At 40.7% G+C, this 14792-nt stretch overlaps 1 protein-coding gene across 10 annotated transcripts in view; it reads right to left on the bottom strand.

Annotated features, from left to right (window-relative positions):
• The window catches only part of RAPGEF6 (Rap guanine nucleotide exchange factor 6), a gene marked incomplete at its 3' end in the record, with an annotated part of 139346 nt that overhangs the window by 31804 nt on the left and 92750 nt on the right, over positions 1 to 14792 (bottom strand). For 4 of the 10 annotated variants that reach the window (XM_083487940.1, XM_083487945.1, XM_083487948.1 and 1 more), the window contains 7 exons: positions 11415 to 11572; positions 9943 to 9957; positions 7459 to 7699; positions 5442 to 5825; positions 4660 to 4871; positions 2453 to 2576; positions 1657 to 1680 (listed from right to left, as the gene is read on the bottom strand). In XM_083487940.1, the coding sequence (XP_083344066.1) occupies positions 1657 to 1680; positions 2453 to 2576; positions 4660 to 4871; positions 5442 to 5825; positions 7459 to 7699; positions 9943 to 9957; positions 11415 to 11572 (1158 nt within the window). Of the gene's footprint in view, positions 1 to 1656; positions 1681 to 2452; positions 2577 to 4659; positions 4872 to 5441; positions 5826 to 7454; positions 7700 to 9942; positions 9958 to 11414; positions 11573 to 14792 lie in introns of those variants that run through there. The other 6 variants (XM_083487942.1, XM_083487946.1, XM_083487943.1 and 3 more) reach the window with 4 other exon arrangements.

The following is a 14792-nucleotide window of genomic DNA, read 5'->3' as shown; positions in this document are numbered from 1 at the left end:
AAAAGACACTATAATTATGAAGCAGGGGCTTATAAATTTTGCCTTAATAAGGAGACAGTGATTCAAGGTCCTCCATCCAGAATTGGAGCCATGTGTTGCCAAGACGCAAGAGAACACTATTGTGTTACGGTAGCAAACAGGCCATAATATACTCTATATTATTTATTTTATTCCAACAATTTGAAATGAAAACCACTTAATCACAGTCATCTCTAAGTGGTGTACAGGAGACCCAATACAGTAAGACTAAAAATGAATTAAAATGATAAAATCAGAATTCAATTAAAAAGTATGCTTGAATTTTTTAAAAAGTCTTTTGTGGGTGCCAGAAGTTCAATAGGTAGGTAGTGGGCTTGTCTGACCTCAACTAGCAGAGGGTTTTATGAAATTGGGCCCACAGTACTGAATGCATACTTCTTGGGGATCTGAGCCATGCAATTTGAGCAATGGGAAACCAGTAACAGTGACTCCCCCAAAGACCTCCAGCAGACATGGAAGGGGTCCAGCAGACCCTGCGGCTTCCCAGCCTCAAGTTGCTAAGGGGCTTGTACGTTAATACAAGAACCTTGAACGTGGCCTGGTGGCATCATTATCAGTCTAGCCATAGTATCCTGGAATAGCTGGAACCTCTGGACCAGACCCAAGGGTAGCCCCACATAGAAAGCATTGCAGTAATCAAGATTTGAGATTGTCAAAGCATTAATTTAGGGTCCAATTGGACACAGTAAACATGTGGGGATATAGCAAGTAAGCTGTGTTACTTATTGAAAAGACAAAGAAACTGAAGCTCTTCTGTTTAACCAAATCCATGCAGACAAGAAGTAGAAAGGAGAAACCATTAAGTGGATTACTCATCTCAAGGATTTGGTGTTTGTAAGATTGTTCCATCAAAATGGGGATTTGGTTGCTGTGTTCTAGTCATATGAATTTAGAACAGGACTTCCAGAAGACTTGCTGGAATTCCTGTGGGTGTCAGCAGGTCCTCTTCTGCGGGTGTGATGGCTGGACTGGTTGGCAATTCAGCCTACATTGGGGTGGTTAAACTGTGGCCCTCCAGATATTAACAGACGACAGCTACCATGACCCCTAACCTTTGGTCATACTGGTTGGAGCTGATAGAAGTTGGAGTCCAACAATATCTGGAGGAACTCAAGTTAACCACTCCTTTCTGACACAGAGGTCTCTAGTGCCAATGAGCACGGAGTAATAACAGGATGCATGACTTCCAGAGAGATTGTGTCCAGAGTTTTGGGGACTGAGCCCTCTGTCAAAGGACTCTTCACTGGAGATCCATTCCTGGTACGCAGACTGCCTCCATGGTAGGGGCAGGGGAAGTTGGACATTCTTTAATAGACGTTTAATGCCAAAGTTTTAAAGTTATGTTAACCTCAAGTGAAAAGGATAAGCTCACTATGATTTTGTTTTGTAAGAACAATAGAAAAGTCCTCCCCACCCATGAGTGCATTCAGGTTTGTTAAGAATCCATGTTATCGCCGTGGGCCTGTTTTTCCTTAATTTTGGGAATAGTTAGAAACAACTGTTGCAGAGTTAATAAAATGCATGCTATTGTTCAGATGCATGCATTAATGAGGATGCAGCATGTTAAAATTGGCATAACTTTTTTTGAGTCTTAGTTGCATTAATCTCTACACTTACCCCAAACTCCTCCACCTCTTCTTCCTGTAAGCAAGAGCCATATACAATGAAGCATGTATTTAAAAAGAAAAGCAAAGGGGGAAAATCACAGTTGAGAGTCAGAAAGGAAGAGGATGTAGACAGGAAAAGAGAGAAATGAAAATTTCAATTAAGTAAAACAATTCTCAAAACAGTGACACACATTTTTCAGTGGAATAGAGACAGAATTTGTTACTATGTGCAGTGAATACACAAGCACAGATAACCAAAGGGTTGGGAGTTTAAAAGACCATGGATTTTGAAGGAAACCTCCACTTAGGTTGGCATGTGCTGTTTTTCACACATCACTCACTCCCTTTCGAACCTACAACCTGATATCAAGGACAGTACAAATTAATGATCTATTGTATCCTGGCACTGATCATATTACAACTGAATTTTTAATAAGAAGTTCCATTTTACTGGGTTACATTTTCAATGCCAATGATTACTCTGAATTGCCTAACCTCTTTGACTTAAGATATTCCTGTGTTTTTCCTATTATGATACTTTATCCTGGGTGAGATGGAAAGAGCCCTAAGCTAAAAACTTCATATATTGAAATACTGTACGCCAAATGTTATTTAAAAACTTTTGTAAACCTTCACTTAAGGATTGCAATCAGCATTAATCTACATTTGTTTCATATTCACTTTCCCATGATAAATGTTAACAAACAATGAAATTAAACAAAAAACAAACATGTGAACATACACATATTGTTTCCTCCACACAAAAACACCTCCCTGCACCCAAATTTCCATTTTAAATGCCATACCTTTGTCTGAACATTACTGCAGGATCCATATTAGCAGAAGTCATTCTGATGACTTGACGAATCTCTTTGGCAATCATTCTGAGCTTCTCGAAATTTACCAAGCCATCCACCCTTGAATCATTTCCTATACAATTAAAATATGTGCAAGAAAACCTTAAGAGGGTTCACAACACTTCAGAGACTGACATGTTATTTCTCTCATATATCACAAGCCACCATCAGATGTCAAAGGTCTCAAATTCAAGTGTTGTTAAAACCACAAGAAGATGTAAGGTAGAGTATGGATGCCAGTCAAAATGCTAACTTTACCCTCACTCAGTTGTTTTTATAGTGGCAGCTGTCAGCAGAAATAAAATGTTGCAATTGGACTGTGTTCGCTTTGATTTTCCAATGATAAAAGGGTCGGGAAACTGATAGCAACAAGGTTATTGCCCTTTAAAAATTGGTTCTACCTCTTAATTTAGGGTGGAAAGAATTCATCTTCAACAGTTTTCAGTTCTTTCAGACACAGGAGCCAATGCTAAGCCAAATATGGGTATATACTGTTAATTTTTTACTGTTAATTTTCATTTTTCTCAGCTTTTTTGAGAGTTAGGGTGGCAGATGTAGGGAGGCAGGGCCCCTATACTGCAATAGCTATATAAAGTGGGGATATAAAGTGGGGATTTTGACATGTGTAGCTTGTTGATCGGGGTGATGTTGTACCTGCTGAATTTCCTTCTTCACTGCATAGTCAAACACAGAATATGCTGGTGAAGCAGGATGTGACGGAAAAGTTTGTTTTGCTGGACAATTTGGTAGGTTGGGATAGAGGTTGGGAGAATAGGGTGGGAGAGAGGGAGTGACAGGAGAGAAAGTTGATTCTGGGTAGAAACATCCACTCTAAGGAATATATCAAAAGCTAGAGAAAGGAGTCTCTGAGCTTAGTGTGAAGGACTGTGTATGGTGTCCTGTAAGAGTAATTGGGCCAGGAATTAACTGGGAGGCTGAGGCTGAGCCAGAAGAAGTAGAAACCGTGAGAATACAGTCTAATTAGGACTCATTCCAGTCAGGAGGGGAGAGATTCTTCTACAAAAAGAGAATATTCCCAAACCAGTTAATAGGGGTGTGGTGATCCTTTGGGTCTGTTACTTGGAGTACCTCAGGAGTAGGGTTGTCAAAGGGGTGTGTAAATGACAGAAAACACCACCTTGTTTAAGAACCAAAGTATTAAGCGGCAACAGCTGTGCAACAACTGAGAAAGAACTGAGTGAAATAGCATTATAATCTGAAGTATCCTATGTTTTACCCATTTTGTGTCATAAACTTCCTTTGTTAAATAAAAGCTCTCTTTGTTTATTTGATCAAATCCTGCCTGACACTCCAAATTATTAATTTTTTCCTCACACAAGTCCCCCACAAGATAATCTGGGGTAGTTTGTAGGAATTGGTGGAATTAGTGTTCTGTGAGGTGGGTGCATTATATTTAAGTGAGGGCAGGCCTGACAGCACCAGGGGGGAAAGTGCCATTGCGCCGTCGCAAAGGACCCAGCAGGACTGAACTTGCTGCTCACCAGCTGACATGATGTCAGCTGTTTGACACATGGGCATGGTTTAAGCAAAAGGGTATTATGGGCAAATATTGACCCACAAACTGAAGGTTTCCTACCCCTGAATTCAATCAAATGCATCTACCCACCACCATTCTCTGTATTTACTTTGCTACCATCTGGTTTTAAATTGTCATGACCAAGAACCTGACATCTGTCACATTAATAACATGCTGTCAATCAGTGTTATGTTCACTTGGCCAAGGTTTCAGTGACTCCTAGAGGACAGATTCTGTTGGATGCTTGCTACTAGAAATAATCAGCATTATAAGCCAATAAAAAATAAGGAATTGCGGGCATTGTGTCTCATGAGGCTCTATAATAATAAACCTACCTAGACTCTGAGATCATCAAGATCATCATCTGAGGCCCTTCTTCATTTGCCTCCTCCAAGAGACGTCCAGGGGTGGCAACATGAGAATGGGACTTTTCTGCAGTGGTTCCCCACTTGTGAAATGCTCTCCCTCTGCTTACAGTTTTCTATGTGCACCATAGTATATTTAATCTTAGCCCTAATCATGTCCTCTTTGGCAGCAAACCTCAGATCCCTTGGCGCAAACCAATGAAGTATTAATATGCAATTTAATAAGCTGGCTCATTACTTCTCTGTGGCATTACCTTCATGCATAAATGTAATATCCTTCTTGACAACAGGAAAAAGTGGAATAATTGGAGGCTGCATGCTCTGACTGCTAAGGATGTTGCGATACTTTGCCATGTTTCTAGATGGATCAAAAAGGTCTTGAAGATCTCGAAGGTGCTTTTCATACTTGCTTGGTAACTTTTCCCATGTACCCCTAAGTCGGGCTACTGGTGCCAGATTAAGACCACTGCAAGAAATAACTCTCACATTACCAGTTATCAAATAAAAACAAATTCATACACCCTATTCAAAAGAGGATGCTCCTGACCCACATTAATATCCCAGGCTACAGAAGGGAGCCTCCTCCAAACCATAAACAAAAATATTGTGATACAAATGAAATAGTGTGGATAAAAGAATGCTTTCTGAAGTGAAGGTTTCCATGAGGTTGGGTACAAAGTATGCTAGCTTGTCCACATGAAAAATGAGTTGCCTGATTATCTGGAACCTGGTTAATAAATTTTATCAATAATATTATATTCCTGCAATTAAAGATGTTATTGTACATTTAACTAAAATGTATGAAGAGTCCATGTCTATAAACAACACATTTCCACCTAATAACCCCAAAGAGTCATAAGTACATTCTTTTTCAGTAAACTTCTATCAGTATGTTATGACATACCTATTAAGTTACCAATCACATCCCAGATCTGCCAATAACTATTCAAGTTCTGATATTAAGGCTATGATCAGGCACTTCATTTTAATTCTAGTTTTCTACTTCTCTGCTATCTATCAAAAGAGAATAACCTACCTTATAACTGCAAACATAGAGTTGAAATTCTTGCACTCTCGACAATGGAGAGCAATTTTTATGAAATGTTTTACGATCTTCATCCTTTTAAGCTGGTTTGGCTCTGATAAAATTTCTGTGGCAACCCAAAATGTCTCTTGATTCATAACATCCTCAAACTGCTTTAGATTAGCATTCCCCGTTTTAGATTCAAGTTTATATAGTTCATCAATATATTCAGTAGGTTCAATGTTCCGAAATAACTCAAAGTCTCTCATTGATAGCTGGGTAGCTACCTCAATGGTGCTCAGCTGTAAAAGGGAAATCTGGCTCTCTCTAAGCAATTCTTGAGCATCTTCATCTGAGCATAGAGTCTCAGTTTCCATATTATTTTTCAAGTAATACCTAAAAAGCATTGTTAGAGAAGCAAACATTAAATGTCTTTTAATACAAATTCAGAAAAGGAGCAACATAGCTAAACATAGCTTCCCTGCAGTAGCAGAGGGCCTTCTTGCACCTCCCTGCGGCAACAGAGTGTGCCACCCTACCTCCCCGCCATGGTGGAGGGTGTGCCACGCTTCCCCGCAGCAGCAGAGGGCCTTGACAAGGCTCCCTGCAGTGGTGGAGGGCCTTAAAATATAAGGAATTCAGTAGGGCTTGCTTGTGAGTAGACACACATTCACTTGCACTGCTTACTAAAAAACACCTTCCCCATCGTTCCCACATAGTACCCAAACTCCCATTTCAGCATAAAGGTAGCCAGCTAAATCTTCTCCCCTCCATTACCCCCCCCCCACACACACACATACACAGAGAGAAGGGGCCCCCAAATGCCCTCATCCTAGCAATCGTTCCCTTTTTATCAAAGTGAAGGAGGGAGGGCAAGCAAGCAAAAAGATAGTCTCCTTGAAATAATAATAAAAAAACCTTCCATTTTAATATGGATGAAAGCTATTTAGGGGAAACCAACAAACATAAACACCACCAGAAAATAAAAATAAAAACTCTTTCCCCCATTTTTTCCCTGGCAGGGGTGAGTGTGAGGGAAGAAAGAAGTGCTTTCTATTTCTTCGTTTGTGTTCTTTGTTTACTTTGCCGCTGGATCTTTGATTTTCTAGCTGTGTGAGGTTCATCCTGAATTGTTAGTAGGCTCTGCATAAGTAGCTGAACTGGTAAGAAGACAATAAGCCTTCACATAAACCAGCAAACTCTTTCAGTTTCACCAATATATTTCCACTTAAAGAGTTTTCTGGTTTGTGTGAGGGCTTATTGTCATTTCTTATTGGTTAGGAGGGAGGAGGGAGAGAACAAACAAAGGAGACAAGCTGTCTGCAATTTATCTGAAAACTACCTGTATGGGACGCGGGTGGCACTGTGGGTTAAACCACAGAGCCTAGGACTTGCCAATCAGAAGGTCGGCGGTTCAAATCCCCGCAATGGGGTGAGCTCCTGTTGCTTGGTCCCTGCTCCTGCCAACCTAGCAGTTCGAAAGCACTTCAAAGTACAAGTAGATAAATAGGTACCACTCTGGCGGGAAGGTAAACGGCATTTCCGTGCGCTGCTCTGGTTCGCCAGAAGCGGCTTAGTCATGCTGGCCACATTACCTGGAAATTGTACACCGCCTCCCTCGGCCAATAAAGCGAGATGAGCGCTGCAACCCCAGAGTCGGTCATGACTGGACCTAATGGTCAGGGGTCCCTTTACCTTTTATCTGTAAAGTATTGGTTCAGCTGGGCTACCCCCTCGGAAGCTGTTAAGTTCCATCTTTTGTTCACCGGTATATTGCCTTGTTGAAACACTTATCACAATGTTATTTCAATACCGGTATTCAACAATATGGCGATTTATCACACAGCCTTAGCAGGGATTAAAACCCTGGTCTCTCAACACTAATCCAACCACTATACTCCACAGGCTCTTCTAACATTAGAGAAAGTAAATGTACTGTTATGCTCATTGGAAGAGAGCCCTCTTTTTATTTTATTTTTCTACCATTTTCTTACTTCTGTGCTTTACTTAAGGATGCAAGCATACCTACCTTCCATTCAGCTGAATCCGATCGGCTAACTTTGAGAACTGATCAGGAAGCCTTCTCTGTTTGATAACTCCTTCGGGACTCACAGAAACCTCACAGAGAGAATAGGTCTCTGAGCCTCCTGTCAAATTGAATTCGTGGACGGCATGGCTTACGACTTCTTTTGCTGTAGTGTCTTTGCTTATGATAATGTAACAGCTCTGTTGATCGGCTTTGAAAACTCTTATAACCTGATCTGGAATGTCTAGGTTAAAAAAATTAGAAGTATACAATTATTCCCTTAAAATGGTGTTTAGTTTTTAAATATATATATATATAGCTTTGTTTTCTGTCACAATAAATGGCTGATTCATGTACACATATGTGTACTATTGTTTGCTCAGCAAAAGCAATGAAAATTTACACTGCATGTATCTTTAAAAAAATATATTATTTCTTTCTACAGCCACAGATTTATTTTTAAGGTTTTGATTCTCCCTGTGCACACTGACCAAATAGGTAGCTCTTTGTTCCGGACCTTCAGCGTTACATAGAAAATAACTGCACTTGACGATTGATGTGGATTATGACAAGTAGTAAGTGTATCATAAATCAATGAGGCTCTAAGCTTCAAGTTTAGTTTATTGATTCATTTTTCTTATAGACAATTTACTCTTTGTGAAGCTGAATTGGTTTGGAAAATTCAGCTGATAGGGTGCAGAGTGCTATATAATTTAAATGACCACGTGCTTCTTTTCTTCATGTTGCCCTGTATCACCAAAGTCAATTAACAAACTTATAAAATGGTTTTTTCAGAACAGAGCCAGATGTGACTCAATGTCAGACAGATCTGATTATGACATGCAGATAAAACATGGCTCGTGGTGCAGGTGGTGGTAGAGAACCACATATGTAGAATCCCTGTTCTTGGAAAAACAAAACTAGCATAGCAAGAGAAGACAAGGACAACTCTCTTCTCTTTCCAAGAGCAAAAAGTTTTATTATTATTATTATTATTATTATTATTATTATTATTATTATTATTATTATTACATAGGACAAGCTGTCGTCAACCTGGTACCCTTCAACTGTTTTAGACTACAACTCCTATCAACTGAGGATGATAGGAGTTGTAGTCCACAAAATCTGGAGGACAACAGGCTGGCAAAGGTTGGCATAGGGCAACATTGAAATCTGCTATCTTCCACCTGCAATCTGAAATGGTACAGTATGGGAAAGACTCAACCACATGTTTTGGCTGCATGTCTGAATCAGACAGTTACACAAGTAATTAGTTCCGAACAGCTGGCATTCAAATTTGCTATAAAAGCACAAGCCCTATAAATTCATCCTCTTTCTCTCTCCTGTTTGAAGTGTTCAACAAAAGCAGTACAGTGGTGCCTCACAAGACGAAATTAATCCGTTCCGCGAGTCTCTTTGTCTTGCGGTTTTTTTGTCTTGCGAAGCACGGCTATTAGCGGCTTAGCGGCTTAGCAGCAATTAATGGCTTAGCGGCTTTAAGAAAAAGGAAACAAACTCGCAAGAACTCGCAAGACGTTTCGTCTTGCGAAGCAAGCCCATAGGGAAATTCGTCTTGCGGAACGACTCAAAAAATGGAAAACTCTTTCATCTTGTGCGTTTTCCGTCTTGCGAGGCATTCGTCTTGCGAGGTACCACTGTATTTCTGAATCATTCTAATGATTTGAACTCAGTAGTATTTACATCCAAGAAGGCATGTATAGGATTGTGCTTAATTGTACTTTCACCACCCTAAAACTACCCTACTATAAGATAGCAAGTCCTGTAACCTTTTGCAACTGCCTCCCTCCAAAACAACAAAACAAAACACCAAGGCTGAAGAACAGGAGTATAACTGCTACACCTTCTTCATTCCAAAGATACCTTAGAAGGTGTAATTTTGGGTCTCCTCGGTCCTAGTCCGGCAATCTTACCACTAAGTCACAATGGCTCTAATGGAGTTATTTCTATCAATCCTAACAGCAAAGATAGCATGGACAGGCATGGAGAACTATTTTCAAAAAATCTGCAACAGTCACCCTTCCTCCACACACGTACTTCATGTACTTTTGGTACTCCACTGAATTAATCTCTGTCCTGCATAGATGCATTTCTCAAAACGTGACTGTCATGACAAGGTAGGTATTTTATAGGAAAGTGCCATTATATTTATGAGAAACTTTGGGAACAAAAGTCAGCCATCTCTAACCCTCAAAGGAGCAATAATTTAGAGTATGTTGCAAGCTAATACTTGCACAGCGATCAAAGAATTATTACATAGTCTGACTCACACATATGTTGAAAGATTAGACACTGAAGGATTATAGACACTGAAACAAAACAGGTTCAGCTATACTTCTGAAAAATGGCTTCACCACTTTGACTGTTTAAAAAAATGTTACTATTTAAAGTAGAATTTCAAAAATACATTTTTTTAAAAAAAATAACACATTATAAAATCATCAGGTTGCCAGTGATTGGAATACTTACAGTAAAAACCAACCGCTGCAGGATAAAAAGAAGGGGGGAAAGTCAGGATCCAGACTTTACACTGACATCATTAGTCACACACTGTATATGTGTGGATATGAAAACAAGTTACTTTGATTTTCCTCTTATTAAAAACTGTATACCAATAATCTGATTCCTTATTACATCTGAGAAATATTAGCTAATCACAGCTAACGTAATTGAAAAGAAATCTCTTCAAGTGTAAACAGAAGTTGCTACATAAACTGTTACATAAACATAAAGTTATGCCACAATGTGTTGTCAGAGTGCATAATTAAGCTAAAAATGTGATCTGGGTATAAAAACAAAGAAAAGCTTTTCTTGTTTTGTTTCTAAGAGGCCTAGGTGTGATTTAGATTACTGCAGTGAAAAGATGTGACAGTAGAAGACGCACACTAAGTTTTGTAAAGAGATTGACACAGTAAGGAACGAAGAGGTGTTTAGGTCAGCAATGATCATGGGTCCATAGTGTCTGGATATGCACACTGCCAATTAATTAACTTTGGTAGGTGGAATCCAGCTGATATTTCTCCACTGATAGAAAGTACTATTGGTACCTATCTGAAGAGCGGTTTCCCAATGGCACTACAAGGTCATCAGGCTGGGCAACATCTCCCCCTGGTAGTTGAAGGCAGGACAAAACTTTTGGGAAGCACTCCTATAATCCAGTTTGTGGACTTTTACAAAAGGTAAATTTGGTGGCTTCCTCAATAGCACCTCATTTGTGTCAGAAAAGGTATCTCTGGGATGATATACTTGCTAGCAGCATAAAAGGTTTGGGGGCGTAGTCTTCCATTTTCTTTAAAGACTTCAAACGGTATATGGCTAAAAATGTAGTAGCTATGAAAGCATGATGATAAATGCATTAACTTGCCCCATTAGAAACAAATCTGTACTGTGTAAAGCACTGATGAGCACAGGAAGCCTCTGTGAATATAGAAACCTATTGTTTTCTTCTTTGTTCTTTTCATTTATTCTTTTAACACTGCTAGACACGTATCTAGAATAATCTGGCAAACCCAAATTGTATAGATGTGTCAGGATGGCATAGCAGGGCTGTGTGGTGGAGCCATCGTCCCGACAGTGGCATTGCTTCTGCTGCTTACAGGAACAGTGTAGAGGAGGGGCAGGGTAGTGATGAGGTTGGGGCTACGTAGGTGTTTATATGGGAATGCTGGATTTTGTGCACCCACAGAACCCTCCCTGCTGCCCTGCCCTTACTGCTGTTCCACCCCAACCCATACTGGTAAGAAGAAGAAGCAACACAGCTTTCAGAAGGCTGGCTCCAAAATACAAACCCAGCAGCTCCTGAGGTGTGCATCAGAGTCACAAATTCTGGCAACTGCATTTAACTTGCCTCCATAAGTAGCCAACCACGTATTGGGTTGTCAATGCTGATTTACAAAAACATGGTGGGAAACGTAGTGAATAACAACCGAGGGTCTTTTTACCTGAAGGGTTAGAAAAATCCAACATGCTGGTTGTAGGCTGCAAGAGATCAGGACTGCTGGACGAGAGCGTGCCAGGAATAGGCATAATTGCCAAACTGTGTCTGCATTGCCTTGTCCCCACAATGCTGTCGTCCTGTGACTGGCTTACACTACCATCACTGCAAGGAAGTTTTAGAAGGTGTCAGTGTTTAAATGAAACAAAAGCATAGTTATTCTACACAAATGAAGCAAAACAAGGTGTAATTTTCACTAACAATGGAAGCATGAGATCTTAAATAATAACCTGCTCTTCTTGTTGTTTACAGGCTGCTGTGTCTCTAAGGCTCAAGGTAAAACTGAACTGCTTACCGAAACCTCCTTTCAGAGTATGCACTGCTCATCCATAGATTGAAGAGTGCAGGGCTGCTAATGCAGAAGGTTCTGTATCTTGGAAGCAGTTACAGCACTTGTACTAGTGCCCCTTCTAGCCTGCTAACACTTCTCTTTCTCTGCAGCATCTGATTATCTGATGCATATTACCTCATGAAGGTCAAGAAGATGGCTATACTGTTGGTTTGTGTTTCTCCTATGCAGACTGATGAGCTTCAGGGCCTTGGTCTGTCCTTTTCAGGAAGAGAATAATATCTGAAGTCCTCTCATCTCACAAGGAACTCCTTGTAAAAGGGGAGGGTGCCTTTTGGCCCACTGTGTTCTATTTGGCTCATTTCCATAATAAGGAAATTCACTGACGGAGGACAGATTCTCTCGTATGTTCTTCACTGCCTTCACAAGGCTCTGGAGAATCAATAGACTTCAGAGTGAATGTCAGAATTTTGCAATATGGCACCTATTCCACCAGCTCTGCTGAGAGACTGGCTTACTTTAGTCTTCCTTAGTGATGAACTGAATGGGGAACAATAAACTGAGGCTGAATCCTGATAAGATGGATGTGCTGTGAGTGAGTGGTTCCTGTGTCTTTGAAAAAGATGCAAGGCCTGTTCTGAGAGGGACTGCGCTCTCAAAACAGGTACATAACCTGGGAATACTCCTGGACTCGTTAGAGATCTCACTAGAGTCTCAAGTTGTTTCTTTGGTTAGGATTACTTATGCTGAGTTTAGGCTGATTTATCAGCTATGACCATCCTGGGATTGATAGAGTTGTCCATGATCTGCCTTCTGTGCTACTATAATGTGATATATATGGGGCTATCCTTAAAGATGGTTCAGAGGCTGCAACTAGTAGAGAATGAAATTGCTAAGCTGGTAAGTGGGGCAGCCTGATGGGACCATAGGTCTTGAGTCCTGAAGCTGCTGGCTGCCAGTGAGCTACTGGGCCTGATTCAATGTATAAGTATTAGCATACAAAACCCTAAGTGGATTAGAACCCAGGTTCCTAAAAGAGCATCTTCTCCTATATCACCCACCTCAGACTGTACCATCAGCAGGTGAGACTTTGTTGGTGCTGCCATTGGGGACTGCCCAGTTGGCAGTGACACATGACAAGTCCTCCGCAGTGGTTTCCACCCATTTGCAGAATGCCCTCTCTGATGAGGTGCATCTGTCCCCCTCATTATTATTTTCAAGTTTTTAAGTTTTATCTTTAGGTTTTTTTAATTAAAAAACAATGAACCATAATAACAACACAGTAACAGTAGCAACATGAGAGCAGTGAGTACAAAAGTAAAAGATGAGCTGTGTTCAGCACAGGTTAGTCTCAGTAATCATATTCTGAAAGGTCCAGTTTCAGCTAAGATGTTTTTAATGATATTGTAAGTAACGTGTTTGGTGACCTGGGCTCCTTTGGGAGGAAGAATGTGACATATATTGACTAAATTAATTAAATAAATAAAAACTGAAAGACCATAACAAAAGTCAATATGGCTCTGCATAATGGGAAGTATATGCATATTCCCATACGTGTGACTACACAGACACAAGATAAAAAACTATCTCATAATTAAATTTCACAATAATACAACTGAGGTTTTAGACTTACTTTTTTTTGTTCAAAAAGGTGCCAAAACCGGGGTCAATACATGGGATGTGCTACCAGGTAATAAAAGTATGTTTCCAGTAGGGACAAGTGAGTCTTTCATCCTATTTCTGCCTTTTTTTTATTATTATTATTCTGTCAGTCACAATCCATTAATAGAGCAATGGAAAATAACTGAGGTCAAGAAACACCAAGCCACAGAGAGTAACTATTCACAGACTGATGTGCAAAAAGCTATAGAGAATGACTGCTGTGAGAAAAACTGTAGGTCTTAGCACTGTCTGTAACTGATGGAACTTTCTCTAGAAGCTCTATCTGACTCTCTAGTAGTAGACTACTTCTTTTGAAACACAGAATGCTTATTTAAATTGGTTTACAAAATGTTCCAGATACTAACAAAAAATAACAAGGAATAATGCAAGTAATAAAATTAGATGGTTGGGAATTGTCCTAGACAAGAAAGACAAAAGGGGGAATAATGAAGGGATGCACAATCTAGTTCACAAATCAGCAATCTTCTTAATATTATTGTTAGTGGGATTTCAACATGTCAAGCAAACTAAACTCCAACTATTCCTGGGCGTGCTAGAGGACAGGTTAGCTGACTAAGCCGTTGGTCACTTTAGATGAAGAAACACTAGGTTTGATTTGCTGTGCACACACCCCTTGGAGGCACAGCCAAAGAGGCCAAATAATGGACATACCATATTTTTCGCCCCATAGGACGCACTTTTCCCCCTCCAAAAATGAAAGGAAAATGTGTGTGCGTCCTATGGGGCGAATGCAGGCTTTTGCTGAAGCCTGGAGAGCGAGAGGGGTCGGTGCGCACCGACCCCTCTCGCTCTCCAGGCTTCGTGCAGATCTCCGCAAGCCGTGGGAGCCCGCGCCGGGTTCCCATGGCTTGCGGAGAGTTGCCTGCATGCCGAAGGCTGGGCGCGCTGAGCTCAGCGCGCTCAGACTTCCGAGCAGCTCTCCGCAAGGCGCGGGAGCCCGGCGCTGGGCTCCCGCAGCTTGTGGAGAGTTGCCTGTTCTGGGGGCTGGGGTCGGGGGAAGCTTGGGCTTCCCCCGCCCCAGCCCCGCACCTGGGAGGAAAATAATTTCCCCCCCTTTATTTCCCCCCCAAAAAACTAGGTGCGCCTTATGGGACGGTGAGTCCTATAGGGAGAAAAATACGGTAAGTTTGTTTCTAAGGAGGAAAAGAATGTAGTGAGGGTGGGGGATCATGACTGCTGGTGACTACTGCTAAGCAGTGATTATCAAGATGAATAGCAAATTTATACAATTTATAGTTAGCAAAAAAAAAAAAAAAAGACTATGCAAATAAAGGGAGATTAAACAACAAGAGAGAAATAAGCAATGACTTATTTCTAGGAATAGGGCACAGAGAAGGAAACAGCCCTTGTGTC

Source organism: Podarcis liolepis (genome assembly GCF_965112155.1).
Source record: "Podarcis liolepis genome assembly, chromosome: 2".
NCBI classification, from domain to species: Eukaryota; Metazoa; Chordata; class Lepidosauria; order Squamata; family Lacertidae; genus Podarcis; species Podarcis liolepis.
The sequence above is the reverse complement of the archived record's forward strand: the minus strand, read 5'-3'. Positions and strand labels throughout refer to the sequence as shown.